At 34.2% G+C, this 23,531-nt stretch overlaps 3 protein-coding genes across 4 annotated transcripts; 2 read left to right on the top strand and 1 right to left on the bottom strand.

Annotated features, from left to right (window-relative positions):
- Positions 1 to 421: 421 nt before the first annotated feature.
- LOC140059934 (NAD-dependent protein deacetylase sirtuin-2-like) lies at positions 422 to 14,076 on the top strand. Of its 2 annotated transcripts, none has more exons than XM_072105932.1 (14): positions 422 to 485; positions 859 to 930; positions 2,254 to 2,385; positions 2,549 to 2,590; positions 3,076 to 3,182; positions 3,300 to 3,425; positions 5,306 to 5,432; positions 5,750 to 5,865; positions 6,830 to 6,906; positions 10,786 to 10,837; positions 10,950 to 11,017; positions 11,395 to 11,461; positions 11,772 to 11,877; positions 13,343 to 14,076. In XM_072105932.1, exons 1-14 carry the CDS (start codon positions 467 to 469, stop codon positions 13,438 to 13,440), a joined length of 1,209 nt encoding a protein of 402 aa, XP_071962033.1. In that variant the 5' UTR covers positions 422 to 466; the 3' UTR covers positions 13,441 to 14,076. The 2 variants fall into 2 exon arrangements, with proteins under 2 accessions (XP_071962033.1, XP_071962034.1); XM_072105933.1 differs by having other exon boundaries at positions 12,962 to 14,076.
- A 274-nt stretch (positions 14,077 to 14,350) lies between these two features.
- On the bottom strand, positions 14,351 to 17,727 carry LOC140059915 (arylsulfatase-like). Its single transcript, XM_072105901.1, has 6 exons — positions 17,412 to 17,727; positions 17,092 to 17,241; positions 16,690 to 16,802; positions 15,884 to 16,106; positions 15,582 to 15,746; positions 14,351 to 15,396 (listed from the first exon to the last, which is right to left on the bottom strand). The coding sequence occupies exons 1-6, from the start codon at positions 17,674 to 17,676 to the stop codon at positions 14,750 to 14,752; spliced, it is 1,563 nt and encodes a 520-aa protein (XP_071962002.1). The 5' UTR covers positions 17,677 to 17,727; the 3' UTR covers positions 14,351 to 14,749.
- Positions 17,728 to 17,874: 147 nt separating this feature from the next.
- On the top strand, positions 17,875 to 23,389 carry LOC140059901 (uncharacterized). Its single transcript, XM_072105880.1, has 13 exons — positions 17,875 to 17,963; positions 18,364 to 18,426; positions 18,684 to 18,846; positions 19,066 to 19,158; positions 19,321 to 20,161; positions 20,295 to 20,409; positions 20,735 to 20,881; positions 21,164 to 21,325; positions 21,628 to 21,784; positions 21,906 to 22,050; positions 22,392 to 22,481; positions 22,580 to 22,751; positions 22,894 to 23,389. The coding sequence occupies exons 1-13, from the start codon at positions 17,908 to 17,910 to the stop codon at positions 23,231 to 23,233; spliced, it is 2,544 nt and encodes an 847-aa protein (XP_071961981.1). The 5' UTR covers positions 17,875 to 17,907; the 3' UTR covers positions 23,234 to 23,389.
- The last annotated feature ends 142 nt before the right edge of the window (positions 23,390 to 23,531 follow it).

Genomic DNA, 23,531 nt, shown 5'->3' with positions numbered 1-23,531 from the left:
CTTACTAAATTATTAGATAAGGTTCTAGATTAAGAATACTGTAGCTTCTATAAGAATATATAGATGTATGAATCTCAAAGATACTTTACATACATACTGTCTACATCTTTATAAATTATACTGATTATTGAAAAGTCTGGCACACTTTTGATTAAAAACTTGTCGTCCGTGTATCCGTGTTGTGTAGGCCTACATTATTCATTAAAATCATTATTTAAAAACAAAAACAAAAACACCCTCAGTCATGCATTACAGCCTAGAAGACAGTTCATAGGCACATGGCCATGATTGTTTCTCCTACTATAGGCCTACTATCTGATCATCAGGCGCGGTGAAGGCAGAAATCATGAATATTCATTGCTGGTTGGTCTGTTTTTGCAAAATCATTCATGCGTTAACAATGAATTGGGGGAATACCCTTTCGTTTTAATTTCATCATAATATCATTGCATTACGGAACAGCAGGATGGCATCAAATGACGAAGGTTTGGCTACTTAAATAATATAATAATATGTTATTATTTTTTTAGTATTATTAATAATTAATTAATTGTGTATAAAAGGAAGAATTAATCTAGCTATGCTACTGTACCTATCTACTACTAGTCTAGTACTACTATCTAAAAAAGAGGGAAATCTTGTACTACTACTACTAGTTAGGCATAGCCTTAGGCCTAGGTAGACTACTACTTCTACATACATCCCTCCCTACTACTAATGCTATCTATCATAGCTCTAGCTAGATAGGCCTTGCGCGCTATATTGCCTGCCTAACTAACTCTACCCTCTATATAGAGTCTTGGCCTAAAATACTGATCTGACTCTATTTTAATAGTTGAATTGTTGTGTTTTCATCAGATAAACATGATCCACCAACAACAGCAGGCGATGGAGCTGCCGGTGGAAGTTCTGATGATTCTCCACCACAAGGTATGTAAAGATAGTGATAGTGAGTGATAGATAGTGAGTGAGTGGCCGAGCGGTTAAGACAGTGGAACCGTAATTAAGTAGCCATAACATCGGCAAGGGTTCGAGGCTCACTCGCTCCATGGTTCTGGTGGTAGAACAAGTCTTCTCGGATAAGGACTATAAACCGTAGGTCCAGTGTACACATACCTCATGCGCACTTTAAAGAACCTAGTACATCTTTCGAGACGAGTAGGGGGTACCCCGGTGTACTAGTCCACACAAACACAGCCACTGTCACACACAGCCACTGTCACACACAGCCACTGTGCAAATTGGGACGGGACCACAGTAGAACAAAGTAGTAATCAAGTAGTAATCAAGTTGTAATAAATATTATATATTATTTTACCTTTTAACACCTAAATAAATTCCTGTCATTTGATTGGATGCTTGTGGGGTCACATAGCGTGCAATAGTACGCATTTAATGATCGTTAAATAATATGTGTTTTTACCATAAATGCAATAACATCAATATTTGTATACATTACTATGAAAATAATTTTATGTGTTACCTTATGAATAGATTTAAACATGATTTTGTTTTAACACTATTAGATATTTATATACTGTATGATGTAATTTATTTATATATGAAAAGTATGCTATTATATGTCAACCAGAGCTATGCTCACTGAACCGTAAGAATGAGTTAGTCTTTACTTGTAGACATAGGAAAAAATTCTTACTAAATTGCAGATCCAAACAGTTTATCTAAAACAATAGGCTATTGTATACGACTTCCTAATGACTCACTTTTATTAAGCACTATGAGACAACTGTGTCACTTATGTTTTATATTTCACCTGAAGAGTGCGGCCAGCTACATGCTGGTCGTACGAAACAAATTTGTAGTGATTAAAACAATGAAGTAACCAAGTTTTCTGCTGTTATTTTATTTATTTATGCTCTACCTCGGTATTGAGCACTCTATCCAAACGGTCTGAAAATTTCAACCTGAATATATACTGTATATATATTTTATAGAATTATTGTAAATCATTTTAATACTGTATATATTTTGCCATAAATTCTTTTAACACCTATATTTTTACAGTGTTATGAAAACAGTGTATGTGTTACACTAAATTGATGAATAAAGATGGAAGAAACCGATTAGAGATTTAACACAAAAAAGTAGTATTAAGGGGACACTTTGAGGGTCCTGAAGGTGTCCTCTTAATATAGGGATTCTACTGTAATGATGTTTGTTTGTGTAATTACCGTACTTTCCAAAAAGTGTTGTGTAATTATTGTTCATTTTTGCCATTTCTTTTATTTTCAGTGGATTTTCTATCAAGCTTGTTGTCCAAATTCACTTTTAAACATGCTGAGCCAGAACCCAAACCAAAACCTGAGAAGCTTCTAGAGGAACTGACAATTGAATCAGTTGCAAAATACTTAAAGAGTGAAAAATGTAAGACATGCAAGCATTGTGAAACTAACTATTCACTATTTAAGACTTACTTACAGTAAAAATGTTTTTTTAATTATAAATTTTGTTTTTATCGTTAAAGAATATTATTTATTAAATATGCCAATAATATTGTTTCATTAATGATACATTCCTTTTGTTTCAGGTAAAAATGTAGTAGTAATGGTTGGTGCTGGTATCTCAACATGTAAGTATTTTGCTTGAAAATGTCTACAGTCTATATACTGTATATGTAGTGTCAAATCCAGGCTTTAACATTTATTCATTCATATCATTTATTTTCCATATTATACAAAATAAAACGTTTAGATTAAAATGAAATAGTATAAAATGGAAGGCTGCCTTTATAGGACAAAATGTCACTTAAGCTAAGGCTTTTGAACGGCTATAAATAAAAAATACAAAGTAAATGAAAGGACAAAAGTGTAAAAGATAAATGGCAGGATTTATTGTGTAAAAAATCCAGGTTTATAATATTAGAAAAGTGGTGGGGTGTATTAAGGGCTGAAAATGTGTACTGAATACTCAATAGAGAGCTTTTTATTTGCTACTGTTATTATTATTTATTCAGGCAAAGATTAGGATTACGAAAAGTAAATATTATTGCTTCAAATTCAAATACTGAAACAATAAAGTTATATGCAAATGTTATTTCTTTCATTGTTTTCACAGCGGCAGGAATTCCAGATTTCCGGTCACCTGGAAGTGGTCTCTATGATAACCTTCAGCAATACAATTTACCAAGTCCGGAAAGCATCTTTGAAATTGGTTATTTTATGGTATAGTAAATTATGTGTATACAGTATTTATTAAAATTCTGTGCAGGCTAGGTAAAGATCATTGCTATGTATCTGTTGTCATTTGACAGTAATTAAATATTCATTGTTACTTCATAGGAACACCCTGAGCCATTCTTTAAACTTGCTAAGCAGCTATACCCAGGCACCTTCAAACCAACACCATGTCACTACTTTATCAGGTTGTTAGCCCAGAAGGGCAAACTTCTTAGGCTCTACTCACAGGTATGTACTGTAGAAGGGTCATTCTTCAGTAAGTGTCTAAAATCGTGTCCCGATACTTTGGTGGGATAGAGACTGAAAATTCATCATTAAAAAATAAAAATTCTTGACTTAAATCATAATCAACATTATTGTAAATATAATTAATTACATAAAACAAAGATAATAATATTGATATTGTTAATTTTTATAAAAATGTTTCAGGCAACCCCCTAAAATCCTATGTCCCGATCGTACATCTTCAATTTTATGATCGCCGTATATATTTGATAACAGGACTTTTGTTATCGAAAATATTGTAAAAAGTTAGTTAATCATGATTTCATGCGAAGATATTCTTCGAAATACATCTCTACATACATTAAATCTCAAACTTTAAAGTTTTTGTTTGGAAAAAGCTTGTCCCGCAGTTTTGTGTCATTTCCGTCACATAATTTAAATGTGCCGTCTACAGTTTAATGAACGGTGGGGAAAAAAATTGACTGTGCGTTGTAAACATGCGAAGATATTGAAATAAAACTAGCCGCACATCATTTTCAATAAAAGAGGAAAAAAGCTAATAAAACGAGGTTTTTGAAAAATTACAGTTGCGTACCTTTATTGAATGTCATATCCGAACAGTATAGAACTCATTAAATAATTATAATTTCTGTTTTTTTTCAACTGGAAGTACAAGTTATTCACGGTATCTAGAAGTATGCAATCCGTCTCCGCTGTCAGACATGCCTACGATGTGATCCTAGGCTGTCCTATGCTAAATACATCATCTCCGTCACGGTCAGCTCCGTCACATTTCCCAATGTTTCGTTGTGACGGAGATGACGGCCCGTGACGGATATGACTTGTTGTTATTGCCAGGGCCTTTTTTTGTTGTACATTTTGTTTTGTATATCTTTATTATGTTATTACATTGTATATCTATGTGACTCTTGTCAATAAACATAATCAAATCATATCTTAAAGTCATCTCCGTCACATGATTTTTTAGGTTCATCATATCCGTCACGGTTTCATGTCCGTCACATGGATATTTTATCCTTTTAAATCCTAAAATATTTAAGTAATGAACACAAGTATGTGGTATATTGAAATATAAACAATATTCTTCTACTATGTCAATGGATAGTAATATTAGTTCAACAGAATTTTGTAAAACATCAGTGACAGTCATACTATTTTCTGAAAATTATTATTTTTTGGAATAGTAAATGGTTTTGAACGTATAACATCATACTAATAAATGTTAAAACAATCATTTTTTGATTAAGAGACAAAAATAATATATAGTATCAAAGAATTAATAATGGAAATAATTTTATAATTCCTAAACCGTTATTTTTTCTATCTTTGTATATTCCATAAATGTGACGGAAATGACAGTAACATAGAACCATGTATTTATTTACGAATAAAATACGAAATATATAATAAAGATTGCGCCAAATATACGCTTGCCATGTAATACATGTTCAATTATCTGAATAAACTTTTAAAATTTAAAAAATGCAAATTTTAAAATCGATTTTTTATAAACCTGAAATTAGACACTTACTGAAGAATGACCCAGAAACCTTTTGAAATCAAATACGCAGAATTTAAAATCTGTACTTATAATCCTTAAATTGTTAGTCAAGAAGGGCAAGCTTCTTAGGCTCTACTCACAGGTATGTAGAAACCTTTTGAAATCAAATATGCAGAACCTAAAATCTGTACTGTACGTGTAATCTTGTGCCCAAATATGGTAGTGATGGCCAAATATGGTAGTAATATGACATCATCATGTCCATATATGGGCACATCACATTTTTTTGTCGCATACAGTTTGATAGTATAGACAGAGCAGAATTTAAGACAGAATTTAATGATCACATTTTTTATTCTAGAATATCGACACATTAGAACGGATAGCAGGAGTTCCTGGTGACCTTATTGTGGAAGCCCACGGAACATTTCATACAGGGCACTGCCTTGGAGATTGTAAAAAAGAGTACACACAAGAATGGATGAAAAGTAATTAACATCATCATAACATTTATCTATTTTGTACTAGTACACGCAGGCACTGTCACTCACAGCCACTGATCATAACTGGGCCCTCTGGGAGACCAGTCATTGACTGAAAAGGGTCACCCAGTATAAAACTATAAATAAATAATAATAAATATACTAATTTTTATTTATTTAAAGTAATTAAAATTAATATTGGGACATTCTTCTACGACAGCGGGCAATAACTTATATAAATGTTTGGCAGAATAACTAAAAGACCACAGGAAACATTCCAATTAATCAGATTTTCAATCAATTTCAAATTTGTATTGTTTCAGATGAAATTTTTAAAGACATGATTCCAAGGTGTCCTGATTGTGAAGGATTAGTAAAACCAGATATTGTCTTTTTTGGTGAAGGTTTACCAAAACGGTTTTTCTCATCCATGGAAAAGGTAAATCAAACAAATTGCAAAATGGTTATTAGGTTCAGTAATTGTAAAGCTCTGTCTACACTACCAAACTTTATGTGACAAAAAAACGTTTATTTGGGCATATCACTACCATATTTGGCCACATCACATTTTTGTCACATAAAGTTTTATAGTGTAGACAGGAGCTTTAGAGAGTATCATACACACATAATTTACCTTCAAGATTATTGGTATAAATATTAACTTGTTAATGATTTAGCCAGTGAAGTTTATTTACTACATCCAGGGCTCCCAGGATGCTGAGCTCCGGAGATCAAAGGGTTTTATCTGTGACTGTGATACGGTCAGTTCCACGCCCCTTAACAGACACTGCAGCGGGGAATATGTACATAGTACAGTACTGTATTTGTCGCAGCCAGACATAAGATCAAAGGACTGTTACAAATTCCTATCTTGGCAAGGGTTTTATCTGTGGCTGTGATACGGTCAGTTCCACGCCCCTTAACAGACACTGCAGCGGGGAATATGTACATAGTACAGTACTGTATTTGTCGCAGCCAGACATAAGATCAAAGGACTGTTACAAATTCCTATCTTGGCAAGGGTTTTATCTGTGGCTGTGATACAGTCAGTTCCACGCCCCTTAACAGACACTGCAGCGGGGAATATGTACATAGTACAGTACTGTATTTGTCGCAGCCAGACATAAGATCAAAGGACTGTTACAAATTCCTATCTTGGCAAGGGTTTTATCTGTGGCTGCGATACGGTCAGTTCCACGCCCCTTAACAGACACTGCAGCAGGGAATATGTACATAGTACAGTACTGTATTTGTCGCAGCCAGACATAAGATCAAAGGACTGTTACAAATTCATATCTTGGCAAGGCAAGCTCAGTGTTCTATTGCAAAACTAATTGTTATAATTTTGATTATTTTGGTAAAAAATAATTTGATACATTTTACCCAAATTCTTATGTTTGTAGGATTTTCCTAGTGCAGATTTACTGATTGTCATGGGAACGTCTTTAAAAGTACAACCGTTTGCAAGTCTTGTTGATAGGTAAATATTTATTTTTTTAAATTGATATTTTATCAGGATATGACCAATATCTTTAAATTAAAAATGTAGCTACTCATAGTCATGTCCATTCGTATACCACCATTCCAATCCTGGCCGCGATTTTTTTTTTCGTACATAAGTTGGGGACCCCTCATGAAACGTCACAAAATAAACATGAATAATTCATCAGTTAAATTTGTTGTTCCGTGTGCACCCAAGCGTATAGCAACAAGAAGTGATTACACGCACAACTAAACTGCGATACGATTCTTTCTACAGTAGGCCTAGGATTCTAGGTCAATTCACGCGATTGCCTTCGCGCACTCTTCTTCACACACACCACTATGCAAAATGTGTCGAGGCTAATCGACAGCTAGGCAAGACATTAAACTAAGTAGTAATTGGACATAGCCCAAAGAAAGCTTAGACCCACAAGAATAAAAAATGTGTATAATTTGTGTAGGCCTACTGTAATTTTTTAATTCTGCTATTTTATTATCAAACAATATGCATGTAATGTACTCAAAGGAACTTTAAAAATGCGCGTATATGAACACATGAGATGGGAAGATTAGAGCCACGAGAATAAAAAATGTATTTTTGTGTAATGTTTATTGTTTAATTTTGCTGACTTACTGTGTCATAACCATGGAGTAAAGATGGAGTAAAGAATAAGAGGAGGCACAACTCGGCCTAGCTATCCAGTTAATCCAATTAGTATCACGCTGTGCGGTAGTGCTTAAGCATAGGGTAATAAACTTCCCATAACGATCCTTTGAAGAACATCCTGTTTACCCGTGCAGCTCGCTGCAGAGTCGGCTCTGATTACGTAACACCCTAATTAAGGAAGAAGCCAGGCATGACATCGGTGACAAAAAAAGTAAACAGAGGCTGCGCAGTAGTTTCTAATACATCATAGTGAAGCATGACCTTTGTGCAGTTGTTCATTGTTCTTTGAGCTTTTTTCTCGAAAAAACCGTTTAAAAATCGAGTAAATTTTCACGGAGATATCGCAGTTTTTATACCAGCTAACAAATTAATCATATTTTTTATCAAGCCATAGACGTATCATTTGGTAAATCGAAATTTTACCGTTTAAGCAACTTTTTAATTTACGAACCCTAGTGCATTTTGTAGCATATTAAAGACTCCAACTTATTTTAAAATCACATTTTAGTGCGCGCAAATGCGCGCATGAAAAAAATTATATAATTCTCATGAATATTCAAAAATATACGTATAGTAGAATTCCAACGACACAATTTCTTATTTTTATTACTGTATATGACATTTAATTTATGTTTCAGTCTATATTATGACTGTTTAGCAAAACTAACATTCTTCTATTTTAGTCTGATATTGTATAATTAAATTATTTATGATATTAATATCATAAAATATATGATTTTTACGATCACATACTTAGAGTTCAGTGAACTTGTAGGACTTAAATTATATATCGTTTAACGATTTGTGGCTACACATAGGCCTAGTAGTTCGTAATATATTATTATTTAATAAATAGCCTAAATAAGGATAATATTTAATCCCATAATGATGGACATATTTAGTGCATACCGTAACCGGTAGGCCTAATAGGTTCAGGCATAGGCGCGCCTATAGTAACAATAAACAATATGAATAATAATAATAGGTTTTTTTTATGTAGGTCTATATTAATATATTAATAATTGTAATAACGTTAGAAAACAAATAGTAGTAATATTTTATTAAAGAAGAAATTAATCAATTAGTTTTAGTTTTCGGTTGGTCGTTATTATAATATTATATAATATGGTATAAAATGGTACGGTACTACGAGAATATTCGTTTAGTATCAACCCGTAACAACAACTACAAATGATATGTGTTGGTTAAAAATTCAATTACAAATATAGTCTATGCTCTTTTGTAATTATAAGCCATTGTATAAAAGGATTATGTACAGTTCGGTACATAGCGGTTAATCGTAAAATTAAAAAATCGGACATACGAACAATAGATCGCCAACATTATTCGTACCCTTTTGCTGTATTGCGTACGTCGATCACGACTGATGCGGCTGTAAACTTCGCCTGGAAAGTAACTAGTACAGTACACATTCTGGTCCCTGGATGGAACATGATATATCACACGTAAACCGCAATGGAGCAGGTCCAATGTTAAACAATTCGTACAAAGGGGAACCGCCAGACAAGTGCGTACCTAATCATTGTTTATTAGATCGCTGGCAATAATGCATGCAAAGTGCAATAGCTCTCCGCTCCACAAGCAACGTACAGTACTAAAAAAAATGGAACGTCGCGGTTTTTCTAGGCGCTGAAGTTATACGAAGTGAACGCGAATGATTTTTACTGTATATTATATTCCCCGACGAAAAGTACTCACGTTTCCCAGACGGGGAAGAGGGGAGGGGGGGGGGGGAGACGACGAGGGGATACAGCCCCCGTAACCCCCCGCTGGCACCACCACTGGTCCTTATTAAACCCATTTATTCATCATGATTCATGATAAGTTGTCTGGAGAAATTACCAACATTTAGTACACAGTAAACCATATAAATATAATTCCTTTATTGGTGCCGTATAAAACTCGTATTATTAATTTATTAATAAAAGATATCCAGTAGAATATATATATAGCGCTGCTTTTTAATAAAAATTAATAAACAAGGTCGGAATACAAGTTCAGTAGGTCTACACGCTTGAACGCACATCGCCTAGCAAGAGTATTGTGACGTCCTAATACGCATGTGTACTAACACCAAAATTGACCGCGGGCAGTAAACATTGTACTCTTTGCTAATTGGGTTACGTAACGGCAGTGTTTAGCACCTCCTTAAATACTCATTACAAGCATAGCCTTAAGCAAGCGGTAAACACGATGAACTGACTGAACTATTCAAGTTGTGTCTCCTTATGGAGTAAAGAATAAGAGGAGGCACAACTCCATTATTATTATTATTATTCTTTACTCCATGGTTATGACCATGGAGTAAAGAATAAGGTCATAACTAACACACACACCTCACACACACCACCATGGAGTAAACTCCATGCACACACCCACACTACTAGAATAGAAATGGGTTTAGAGACTAATAATTAGGCCTAATAGTATTAATAGAAACTATAGTTTTAACACGTAATTCTTTAGTAATAAATTATATTAAAAACACCATAAACTAAAGGCTGATTATTTCGACAATCCACACAAAACGTCGCTATTCTTTTATGAAATCCCACGCGGCAACCACAGCGGAGATAGGCCTAGAATCGTACCGCACTTGTGTAATCACTTCTTGTTGCTATACGCTTGGGTGCACACGGAACAGGAAAATTTAACTGATGAATTATTCATGTTTATTTTGTGACGTTTCATGAGGGGGTCCCCAACTTATGTACGAAAAAAAAAATCGCCGGGCCCAAGAGGAGAGCACCTGAAAAGGGGTCCATTTTGGGTTACAGGACTGCCTATTATTTAATATTAGTTTTTAAAAAAAGATACATATATGATGCACATATGTTACTGGTCTCTCTCTCTCACGCAAAGGCAATGCATATGTCAACTTCAGTCAATAACGGCCTGACGCCCTCAATCGAGAATAATAATGATCATTGCTCATAGCTCTGTGGACTTAGATGATACATTTTTCAACATGCTTCATCCCTAGGGTCATGCCATGTCAGTGCTGCCAATTTAGATGCTCTCTTATCTTTTTGTCAGTGGTTATATGTGAACTAGTACACCAGGGTAACACTCTACTATTCATACTGTACCAAATATTAACATTGGATGCATTTTAACTCCAAAATAATTTTATTTTTTTCAAATTAGTTTTAATGATTTCAAATATCTATTTCATTTTTGTTTCTGCAGGGTTAATGACACTACACCACGACTACTGATCAATCTTGAAAAATGTGGAGCGGTAATACACAATTTTTTCCCTAAATCTGTGAACGGAATGTCGTAACGCTTTCAATATATGGCTCTGGGTATATCTTCTAGTATAGTATAAATTATAATATTTTGTTTTTCAGGCGGATCCATTTATGAAAATGCTTGGCTTAAGTGGAGGGATGGACTTTGAATCAGAAAACAACTACAGGTAAACAAATAGGATTTTACTCTTTTTAAAAGAGCAACAATTTGATCCTGGGATGACACTATTCAGATTCTGAACAAACAAGAATCTAAATAACAAATAACTAGTTCTGTGATAACTACCATGATGATTGTTGGAACTCATAACGATGAAGATGAAATAAAATATTAAAAAACAAACAATTATAGATACACAACGTATTGAAACAAAAGCAAACCAGTATTTATCCTCGCAGTATTACTTGTCTATGCATGAGAATTTGTTTGTAGTTATTCTTGTTTGAACCAACTTGCACAGAAACACAAACGTTGACAACAGAGGTTCTTCAACAGTAAAGTAATGTTCGCATATAAGAAATTATCTTTTTATCATTATTATAGGGATGTTGCTGAAGTTAGTACATGTGATGATGGATGCTATAAACTGGCAGCACTTCTTGGTTGGAAGGTATTCTCTATTTGCATGGTCTATAACGTTTTGTATAAAACTTTATGTAACAAAAAATGTGATATACCCATATACAGTATGGACACGATGATGTCATATTACTATCATATTTGGGCACATCACACTTTTTTTTGTCAAATTAGTTTGATAGTGTAGACAGAGTTTATAGATTAGCTACATCACATCATATTACATTCAGTATGGTTAGATTCAGTTCTGTAGCAGTATTAATCATTCTTAGTATTCCGTGTACAAAACATGACTTTTTGTACTGTAATTTTTGTCCAATTTTATATTAATTTAACTTCAGGGCGATTTGGATAAGTTGATTAAAACTGAGCACGATAAGATTGACAGACAGACAACTGGCAAAGCTGGTGAAACAAAGAAAACACCATCAAGTGGAGAACTAACAGGTAAAGTTAAATTAAAACCATCATCAAGCAAAGTAAAACAGCCACCTTCTAATAGTGAACATAAACATGGTGCTTCAAGTAAAAGCATTACTGGAAAGAGTACAAAGAAAACTAGCTTGCCAAAAAAAATAACTTCCAAATCTGGAAAGGTTAAAGTCAAGACGTCAAATATTCAATCCGAGAAAAGTAGTATTGAAAAGAAAAAGACCATGGGTCCTAGTAATCAGAATACAATGTCTGGTAGTGATAGTAAGCAAACTAGCACTAAAAAGAAAATGTTACCCAGCACTGGTAGTCCAAGACAGGGAATGGACAATACATTGTCTGGTAGTAATAGTAAGCAAACTAGCACTAACAAGAAAATGTTACCCAGCACTGGTAGTCCAAGACAGGGAATGGACCATACATTGTCTGGTAGTAATAGTAAGCAAACTAGCACTAACAAGAAAATGTTACCCAGCACTGGTAGTCCAAGACAGGGAATGGGCCATACATTGTCTAATAGTGATAAGCCAATTGACACTAAAAAGAAAACATCACCAGACGTTAGTAGTCCAAGACAGGGAATGGGCCATACATTGTCTGGTAGTGATCAGCCAATTTGCACTAAAAAGAAAATATCACCAGACGTTAGTAGTCCAAGACAGGGAATGGGCCATACATTGTCTAATAGTGATAAGCCAATTGGCACTAAAAAGAAAATACCACCAGACGTTAGTAGTCCAAGACAGGGAATGGGCCATACAAAGCCAATTGGCACTAAAAAGAAAATACCACCAGACGTTAGTAGTCCAAGACAGGGAATGGGCAATACATTGTGTGTTGATGATAGTAAACCAATTGTCACTAAACCAACACCAAAAAAATGAAAGTCGATATAACCCATAAAGAATATTTTATTGGTCCTATTGGATGCTATATCTGGTTATATGTATCATTTTAAATGGCCATGTAGCATACAATTATGTACATTTAATCATGGAGGAAACATATAGATATTATACTGTATACCTGTAGGCTATATTTCCTTCATGATGTAATTATGTAGTTCAGTAATTCATAATTGAATCATTTCATTTCCTAGATAATCAAGAGGACAGTGAACCTTAAAAGGGCTCACTATGATATCACAATTTGTAAAGATTTCATCCATTCATCAGAGGTTAAAGACACCTTCCCTACAATTTGTGACGTTTTGTAAAAATAATACATATATTACTTTAAAAACATTAAACCAGGTCTTTCCTTAAATGTACGTTTTATGGTAAATTATGATAAAAAGTGAGAAACAATGCACTACCTAGCGAATGACCTCTTGTGGACGGTCTTTAGGCCTAGCCTAGCTAGGCTTAGTTTTGTAAGCCTAGCTGGTAAACATCAGTATTGTACGAACATTGTACGCTAGCTATATACCTAGCATGACGTTGTATAGTTGCTTCATTAATTGTCTTTCTATTTTTGCCAGACTCCGTTGATACAAATTGGGGAAAACCCAGTATTTTCGTTGAAAAGTTTGAAGTCTTCCATTTGTTTTGGCCTCACTATCGATCGAAAAGTGGGTGAATTACAGAAGAAAAACAAAAGTATCAATCCGCGCGCAATGCATTTTGGGATTTATAGCGGGCCGCTATAATTATTAGAATCGACTTATTTTTCACATTTTTAACCACGAAAAAAGTTATCGCAGTAGAACCATATAGAATTATTTTATAATTAAATATAGTTTGTGATCTTAAATTAGATCTAAAAAACGTAGGGAAGGTGTCTTTAATATACTATGTGACACATTCACAGTAACAATAGTGGAAGGTATGTAAGGCTCAAGAAGTGGGGATTCAGAGGAGGGCAGTACAGGTGGAATAGCCACTACAGCATACATGCAGTCCGAGGCATGCTCTTTGTTGAGGGTTACATTAACCCTCTGCAATATCTGCATCAGTAATTATATTACTAATATTTAGTTATTACAGAAAATTATTTGTTTAGGGGGAGGTGGGGGCACTTACAGATACAGGATGTCTGTGGGAACTAATAGAGTAAAGTTATAGTACAGTAGATTGGGAAACTACAGTACCTCACTAATGTATTGTAGTTAAGGTTTTTGTTTGTGAACTTTTTGTATTTATACACGGCCTTGCAGAAAAACAACTGCTAGTTGAGCCAAGTTTTCGTGTTTAAATAAAGCATATTATTACTATAGATAGCTACTGTACTGTACATTCTGATTCACAATGAAATATACATTTTCCGTAGTACATTTTTGTACACCATACCTCAACTTTTTACATTAAAATATTGGTGTAGAAAAAAAATATAAATAAATATTGTTAATGTTAGCATTAAATACAATTTCTAAATTTTAAATATCTAAATCCGAGTATGAACATGTAATTGTAATTAAGGTAAAAAATAAATACTATCAATAACAATAATTAATTTTTTACCTCTATGGTACTGGTAATTAATGGTGTATACATTTTGTGCAATTTATTCAATAAATTAATTTTGTTTATAAATATTCATATAATTATCAAATTCCTGTGTTTGTTACCATTTTATGGTAGATTTTAATGTAGTATACTAAAGTTATGTTGTAGCACTTTTTTTTTGCAACAGAGGTAGATATTTTATTTTAACCCTAGATACCTGGATTGTTAAGTTCTACGAATTCATAACTTTAGCACCAACATATTACTTAATTTACAGTAATGAAATAAATACATGTCTATTCTTTTCAATTGTACACAATTAATGTCTTAATTAAAAGTTTTAATCTACAGTTATTATATAAATTATATCAGTCACCTCTTAATCTTACCCAGTATACATATGGTTGCATAATTTGGAAATCATGAGAATTTAAAAATAAAGTTTATTGCCTTAAATGACATGATTGTAAATTTTGGTTTGTCTTGTCACATATGCAATATGGAGGGTTACAACATGGAACAAGACTCTTTATCCACGTATCAAGTAAAGCTGGCTTCACTATTAAAGTTTCTTTGTGTTTCTGGAGTTCCTCGAAAACTTTCTCCAATACATCAGCATGCGTATTAATATCAAGTGGATATAGTTCACTTGGATCTATATCAATATTAAACATTATAGGTGGGTTATGACCTTTAACACAGTCATCATAGCAATCTAAACAGTGGTAATAGTTATTTTGAGGTATACCATGCTTAGGCCCACCAACGTTATATACACTGGCGTCATATTCACCAAATGTGTACAAATGAACTTTATATGACCCGTATCGAACAGCTGTTAATCGGTCGTCACAATAATAGAACAGCATTCTTATACCAATGTCTGCATTTTCCAGTATAGCATTCTTTACGTTTACACCATCATACAGTAAGTTGTTAGATATGTTGCCATTTATTATGTTTATAATTGTGGGGTATAAATCAAGACTGCTTATGACAGCGTTTGATGTTTGGCCAGGCTTTATCATTCCTGGCCACCAGGCAATCGCAGGAACACGGTAGCCTCCTTCCCACGATGTTCCTTTATTACCTTGAGGGAGGTTGAATAATAAATAGGAATAAATACCGGTACCGGGTATGAGAAATTTAAGCTGATCGGACCTCCACCCATCTCAGCACCTACACTCGCCTTAAAATATCTCTCAAAATGCTAAAAATAGGCTATTTCTTTATATTCATATAGTCATTCTTTTACCAAATATTAACGAAATTTACCTCTAAATGGGCCAGTTATTCCTCCCTCATTACCAAGTTCGGTGTGAGGTCCATGGTCCGACAGGAACAATACAAGGGTTTTCTTCTCCAATCTCAATTGCTTTAGGGTGTCAATGACCTCACCGACAGCCCAATGCATATCATTAACACAATCGCCATAGATGCCTGAAAGAGAAGTTCATCATACTATATTATCATTGATTGAAAGGACAACAATATTAAAGATAAAAACAGCTTATAAACTTATTAAAACTGGTTGATAAATTTGAAATCATTAAAAAACTAAATATATAACATCTCACCTCGTTTTGATTTCCCTTTAAATTTATTTCCTGCAAACATTGCGTCATGTACATTATTTAAAGAAAAATACAAAAAGAATGGATCATCCTTATTTTCATGAATGAAAGCCTTTGCATCTAACACAAGAGATGAAGTTAATTCTTGCAGTTTGATTGGTTGTTGAACGATTGTTGTGTTGTAGTATAAGAAACAAAGTGAAGGTGTTGAATATGTTCGGTGTATCTGAAAAGAAACACATTCTAGAAAAATTAGAAACAAATTTACGATTTTTTATGCAATTTTTTATACCACAAAAATTACTGAATTATTATCCACATTTTCATTGTTTTCGAGTGTACTTTTTTTCAACATTTAATATTTGAGGTGTGTGTATGAACTGTGCAAAATATATAAGCGAACACATGAACAAATGAATAAATGATATAATAATTAAGTAGATAACTATAATATGAAAAAATAATTTAATGGATGAGGAGGGATAATGTGACCTGAAACAACATTTTTGTTGTGTCTACAGCTATGATTGGGTTTGTGAAGAAATTTACATATTTCATTTTTATCAAAAATTATTGAAAAATTATATTATTACATACAGAATTCAAATTTAGCTTTGACAAAATACCAAATAAAAAGCTTTCACTTGTCACCATTTGGCAATATAAAAAGTAGTAATAATATTATTATTATTAATTAACATAATAATAAAGTCAACTCTCCCAATACCAGACAAAGTTTCTGGTTTCAGAGAGTCCGGTATTGGGAGAGTTGCCTCTACTTCAATGAAAAAACATGGTAGTTAGCATACTCCAGTATCATCACACAACCAGTGGTTTGTGAATGGTAGATTGTAGCCAACAAAGTCAAAACCATGGTGAACTGGAAGATGTCTGCCATCATTGGCTTCAAACTCATTTATTCCTATATTTAAATAAAAACAAATTAATGTTTAAATAATAATGATGTAAATAAAGTTATGAAGTTTAGGGAGGATGAATTTATATCAAAGTGCCTGTCAAAGTGTGAATTTTTGTGTCTCCGTGCTTTATTAAGGTTTGTAGAAAAGTTGACATTCTTAACTGGAACGACAGACATTGGCAAGCTATGTTTAAAAAATCATATTTAGTAAGTTAATAAAAAAGAATAATTATTTGTGGAGCATCATTGTTTTTAGTAGTATGTCCAGTATGTCCAGTTGTATGTCCAGTACCTAAATGCCACTTCCCAGTCATTCCCGTCTTGTATCCATGTCTTTTAAGTGCTTCCGGAATTGTAACCTCTTCTTTCGGCAAACCATTTTGAGATCCGTGTAGGAACACTTGTAGGTCACCATAAACACCTAAACGAACTGGTAATCTACCTGATGATAAAGAATAATAATTTTAAAGGCCTCATGAATTAAATCAGCTGATTGATTGAAAACTCATGAACGTTACACAATTATAATAATTACCATAGATAGAACAATTTAATACATGAAATTCGGAGACATCTGATAAACGATCAGAAAAACCAAGCAACTTAATATACCTGTGAGCATAGCTGCTCTGCTTGGGGAGCATAGTGAACTTGGACTGTACCATTGAGTAAACCGAATTCCCTCTGCTGCTAGCTGGTCAATTGCACCTACTTCTTGAGTGGGGTGTCCGTATGAAGACAAGTCTCCAAACCCAAGATCATCTGCTAATATTAGAATAACATTAGGTTTATCAATCAAATCACTGGATTGAATTTCTAAAATAAAAAAAGACAGGAAGAGTAAATTAGAGAAGAAATGGACATCCAAATATAACATTCTTCCTAGCTACTACTACTACACTATAGAAATGATACGGTTGACTGATTCTCGTGTGGGGAGGAAGGGGAAAAGATGTTTGTTTACGTCTGTAGACGTTTGTGCAGCCGTTACGATTACATAATATGTGTAAAAATTTAAGATACGACTGGACGAATTAAGACTATCAAGTATCAATATTAAACTTTTATAACCCCCGGCCCCGTTGAATTGTTAAACCGCGGATATGAGATGTCTATTGAATATTATCAAAAAGTGAAGGAATTACAACGTTTACAGCACGCAAAGTATATTATTTTATTAATAATATATGACGATAATATTAGTCATTTAAATATGCTACTTGATAATATTTTACTTGTGTACTTCTGTTCAAAATATGATGCTAGATCTAGGCTACGAAATCAAAATTCATTCTCCTACTAAAACGAGGCGACATAAACCTTATTTCTCCCCGTCAACGACTGCCTAATCTTGCCTGTTATCGGCAGCGACAGGTGGCCTAAGCATTCTTGAGGTTTTACTACCGCCGTTTTAAGTGTTTAATTACCGAAGTACGCTGAATAGGCGCTAATGCAGTTTTAATTTAAACTCAATAGGCCTAGCCTAGTAGTAGTAGGCCTAGAGGCTAGGCCTTATTTTATTAAATTATTATTGTTTTGTTTTAATAATTGTTTTAAATTGCAGAGAACAAGAAAGGATGGATTTAGATCAACAACTGAACACATATTTGAAATCAGGAAGAAATATGTAAGTATAGACTATTAGGCCTAGACTACTATTATATACCACTCAGTTCAGTCAAGATGCCAAAAGGTAAAGCACAGACTGCATAACCATAATAAAAATAGAATGAGAATAAGTTTGCAAAAGTGATACAAATGCTGGCAGCAAAACACTTATTATTTCAATAAATAGCTGAGTTTTCTTTATTTTATAATACATCGGCAACAGCCTTCTGGAGATAAAATGTGAATATTAAACTATAATACTTTTTTTTTTAACAGGAGCCGGTTTAAAGCAGCAAAACTTCAGAGTTACTGGCAAAAAATTTGTGATGATGAGAGAAAAAGTCGTGCACGAAATGAACAACTATTGAAGGACTTTCAGCGTGTACAAACCCACATGGATGCCCTCACAGCAAGAACAGAAAGGCTTAGGATGTTGAAGGTACAGCTTTCTAATATTGCACATCCAAGCTGCTGGATTTGTCACTAGCTATTTGTAATAATCAGTGGTGTAACACAGTTGGCAAAGGCCTCCAGCACTGGGTAGTTGCATTGGACTACTATGCTCTGAGGCCCCTTAAGCCCTGGGGCTCCTGGGTTTAGCTAAGTAAGCGCTCATAGCTGTTAAGCCAGTGGTAATGTCATATGTTATATTTTTTAGGAGCAATATGAATTGCAAGTTGAAAAGATGTATCCAAGGTGGAAAGAAAGACTGGAACTTAAGCAACAACAAAAGCAAAGATTGGACACCAAAGTGAGTGGAACATCATCATCACATTATCAACCATTCATATCTGACATCAAGATTGTTTCAAAATGTCAGAATAATATTTAAATCTGAATTTTTGTCTAAAATTATTAATCAAGTAAGTCTTTGAGTAACATTATGTAATTAAAATTAACTTTTCTTTTCAAGTTTGATGAAAATGAGTATCAACGTTTAAACAGACTTCGTTTACAAAGCGCATCTCTTGAACTGGAAGTTCCACCGCATCTTGACAATCCTAAACTCCAAGTAACACCAGACACACACATGCCCCAACTATTGGCGCATCATCTACCTGAAATGGATCAATCTCTTAATTCTCAGAGGCCACTACAGACACATACAGTAAAGCCTGCAGTAAAACCTTCCAACAAGTTCGTTACTGAATATGAAAAACCAAAAGAAGGTGGTGTTGGTAAAAAAATGGTATCAAATGATGATTATGACTACCCTTATGCTGGAACAAGTGAATATGAGGTTCCACAGAGCTTCCGAAAAGATGGTGACATGACTCTAAGTGGTACACAAGATTCTATTAAAAGATTCCATCCAGATATTACTTCCCCAAAGAATCTTATGCATGATAAAAAAAAATCTACAGATTCAGAGTCTGGTGTTCTAGTAAGGAACAACCATGGTGGTATTGAAGAACATGGTCTTGGCATATCTGTAGAATCTGAAAATGACTACCATCCATTAAATATCAAAAGTCCTCAAGTAAGTGCCGTTAAGAAAGACGATAGCTTAGGTTCGGTGGTGAGTGGAGCTAGTCAACAGCATTCTGCTCCAACGCTTTCAAGACAGAAGCCAGTTGAAACTGATCTGCAAGAAAGCTCACCTGAACGTAAAGAATCAACTTCAACAGCATTTACATCAGAAACAGAAGGTGATGAAGAAGAGCCACCAGTCACTAAAGAGAACTTGCATGGTATTGGAATAAAACGGCAAGAAACGATTGACATTAAACAAGAAGCTATAATACCGTTTAAAGGTACGATTAGTGGCATTCATTCATTGTATGATATTGTTTCTCTCTGCGTTTGTAATATTTTCCTGCATTCTAAAGTGAGATTGCCAATGTATCTTTGTTATACACTATTTACTAATAATTCTTTTTGTAATAGAAACGTCAGATGTAGAAAATGGAAGTGACAGTGAAATTGGGAGCAAGACCAGCTTACCTTTATCGGATGATGGTTCCAAAACGCAACCTGCACTTGTTGACACACATAAGAAGAGGTATGGTAAAAATACTATAGATTTAAGTACGAATCAAAATCTCAGTGGTTCACTCAAACTAAAATTTTACTTTCATTTTTTTAATCTTCATTTTCATACACACTCAATATTTTTCCTGTGGTTGTAAGAACATGGAGACAGATCAGTATAAAATATCGATAGGTGTATTTGATTGGTTTAAACTTTTGCAAAGATCTATTTGCACTGCTCATATAAAAGCTTTGATGAGATCTCCTTAAAACAGGCCGGTCTGATAAGCCTTCATATTAATGATCCAGCAAATAATCAATTTATTTATGAAGAATATAACTTATTTTCAATTCAGTTCTGAACCTGAAGATCCTGCAGTGACAGTAGATGGACTATGGCATATGATTAAGGCAATAGAGCTTGAGATCGAAGAAAGCGATGAAGTGGACATGGTGTACAATGCTCCCTTGGGCACACAAGCTATCATAGCTGAAATTGTAAAGTAAGAAGACTTTGACCATAGAAACAACATTTGTGGTGATTAGTCCTTAATATAAATAATATATCAAGATTTTGTAGAGGTCTGCTGAAATGAATTATCTGGTCCAAGGGGTACCAATAGGGCTGCCAAATATACTACAAATACTATAAACAATATCTTGGACAATAAACGGGCCTTTACTGTATTAGTTCCATAGCACGCACTGCAGATTTGTTTGAACATTAGCTGAACTAGTAAATTTCTTGTTAAAAGCCAACTCGTTTTTCTTTACAATTTCAATAGGGAAGCAAACAATAAAAAGAGCCTACGGCATCTGAATCCCAACACTGTGAGCATGGTAATCCTTAAGGAATTGCCACTTATCATACGCAAGTCCAGTGGAGGATGTCTGATATCGGATAAAATGCTAACCAGTACAATGCCATGCAGTGAGGTCAGAATTAGGTATGTTGAAATTATAGATTATGTTAAGGAATTGTACAAAGAGTTGAGTGGCCAAACGGTTAGCCACAAAATCAAGGCTCTTCTTGGCCATAGTTCTGGGGTTACAACAAAAGTCTTATTTCTCGCTTTAAAGAACCCAGTGCATCTTTCAGAATAGTAGGTTATTAACCGGTGTACTGGTCCATCTCGGTCAGTGGACAGAAAATTTTGTGGAAATGAAGAGACTCTTATAAGAGATGACTTTCATTTTATTGTGAATGAACCATTATAACCACCAAATTCCCTTAAAATATTGCCTCTAGGTCCTACATGTACTCGGCCTCCTTGGCAATATGGGACAGGCTACTACAACACTTTGCTACACTACTTCAAAGAGAAATTTTCAGCATTGAAGAAATTGCAAGTAAATTTGCACCGCTGATGATCAAGGCAGAAAGTGTGGATGCTCACAAAACAAAAGTAAGCTACTGATTCCAACTGAAAAATATCATTATTTAGTACAAACATGATATTACTGAATATAAAATAAATAGAAAATATTACACAATTTTTATAAAAACGTATTTCTTTTTCATATTAGGCAATTCAGATTCTGAAAGATGTCTTAGCTGTCATTCCACTTAATGAAACTCTTGATGAGACTGTTTCTTCTATAGGAGGAGCTACACCAAACTTCACACAAAATAACAGAACATCCACAAGACAAGATGGAAGTAATAATCAAGGTATGGTTCATGATGCAAAGTGAGAGACTAGCTTCTGTGTTGCAATGTTGACTTGTATGTATTTTAAACGTATATTCAAGATGCAGAGAGGAACTTCTGTGACTTTCCAACATTAATGGGAAACTGTCACAATGTTTGACTTATTTTTATTTTGGAACATATATTCATGATGCAGAGACTAGCTTCTGTGACTTCCAACATTAATGGGAAACGGTCACAATGTTGACTTGTGTATTCACTTTTAATTCGCTTTTAATGTTTTAGCACCAGTTACTTTTAGAAATATTTGTACACTGTACGCTTTTTTTTATGTCAGCATTTGTGTTTGTTGTCTGTTTTAGTTCCTCCACTGGATTTACAGGGCATGAAGAGCGACTCAGAAGAAAGTGTTGATTCAGAAAGTTCTTCCCACAACAAAGTGCCCTTAAATGGTAATTATTGTTATTGGTAATTTGTGTTTGTTTTAAGCGCAGAATTTTGTGTTATCCTTGTTGTTTTTTTCATTTTTTATTGTCATATTTATTTTCAGAAACTGATGCATATCAACAGATGATGAGACAGCTCTCACAACCAGGTGACGATTTGTCAGAAGGGGAAGTGTCTGGCCTAGAAGGAGATGAATACAGTGACCATGAAGACTCCAGGCATAGCAAACCAGCTCATCCTAGCCTAGCAACCCCACCATCTAGTGCCAGATCTAGGTAAGTGGATTTCTGGCTATAAAACATATATGATGACCTCATTTAATTTTAACCAACAAAAAAAGCTGATAGATTTAGGAGTTAAATCGATGTTGGCTATTATCCATAATAATATATATACATAATCACTATTTCATTGCAGTAAAGGTAAAAGAAATGTCTTATCGTCTCTTGGTGGTAGTCTTGGTATAACCTATGAGAATAATGAAGATACACCCCGCTCCCAGATAGAGACTGATCGAAGTGAGGCAGTCAGTTCACTGGATGCGACCCCAAGAGAATCTGGCTATGTTCCATCTGCCATGGATCAAAGTTTAAAATCGACAGGAAAGAGTGACAGACGATCAGCTGCATTCTGGGGAAATGAATCGGACATAGAGTCCGAATCAGAAATGACTGTCCCAATGGGTACTGGTACAACACATGCAGGCACAATGAAATCTGATGAGTTTGTTGTTGATGATTTTGAATTCTATGATTAAGACAGTTCAATTGTAAATAAATTTATTATCAAGGTACACAGTACCAAACTACTGTTTAAATATGCTTATTCTTGCCCAGCTTTTTGTTATCAACTTTTTGTACTGTACGTGCCAGTTGATGTGTGTGATTAGGTTTGTAAATAATAAATGCAGGAAGTAAGTTATATTTAATTACAAAACATTCCTCCTATGCAATCATTTAGCCATTGCTTTACACAGAAAGTCACCTTGGGAAGTACATTATGCCATTTAATTTTTATAATAAATGAATACTTAATTTTTGTACAATCATTTTAGA

This window comes from Antedon mediterranea, chromosome 10 (genome assembly GCF_964355755.1).
Source record: "Antedon mediterranea chromosome 10, ecAntMedi1.1, whole genome shotgun sequence".
Taxonomy (NCBI): Eukaryota; Metazoa; Echinodermata; class Crinoidea; order Comatulida; family Antedonidae; genus Antedon; species Antedon mediterranea.
The sequence above is the reverse complement of the archived record's forward strand: the minus strand, read 5'-3'. Positions and strand labels throughout refer to the sequence as shown.

Bases quoted from the DNA above. Each gene is read 5' to 3' on its own strand.
- LOC140059934 (XM_072105932.1), top strand. The intron at 2,386-2,548 runs GTAAGACATGCA...CTTTTGTTTCAG, and splicing joins ATACTTAAAGAGTGAAAAAT to GTAAAAATGTAGTAGTAATG. The intron at 11,462-11,771 runs GTATTCTCTATT...ATTTAACTTCAG, and splicing joins CAGCACTTCTTGGTTGGAAG to GGCGATTTGGATAAGTTGAT.
- LOC140059915 (XM_072105901.1), bottom strand. From the start codon at position 17,676: ATGTTATATTTGGATGTCCATTTCTTCTCTAATTTACTCTTCCTGTCT. The intron at 16,107-16,689 runs GTATGCTAACTA...GTTTCTTTTCAG, and splicing joins GGTTGTGTGATGATACTGGA to ATACACCGAACATATTCAAC. The intron at 15,747-15,883 runs GTGAGATGTTAT...CTTCTCTTTCAG, and splicing joins TAAAGGGAAATCAAAACGAG to GCATCTATGGCGATTGTGTT.
- LOC140059901 (XM_072105880.1), top strand. From the start codon at position 17,908: ATGTCTATTGAATATTATCAAAAAGTGAAGGAATTACAACGTTTACAG. The intron at 17,964-18,363 runs GTATATTATTTT...TTTAAATTGCAG, and splicing joins CAACGTTTACAGCACGCAAA to AGAACAAGAAAGGATGGATT. The intron at 18,427-18,683 runs GTAAGTATAGAC...TTTTTTTAACAG, and splicing joins TTGAAATCAGGAAGAAATAT to GAGCCGGTTTAAAGCAGCAA.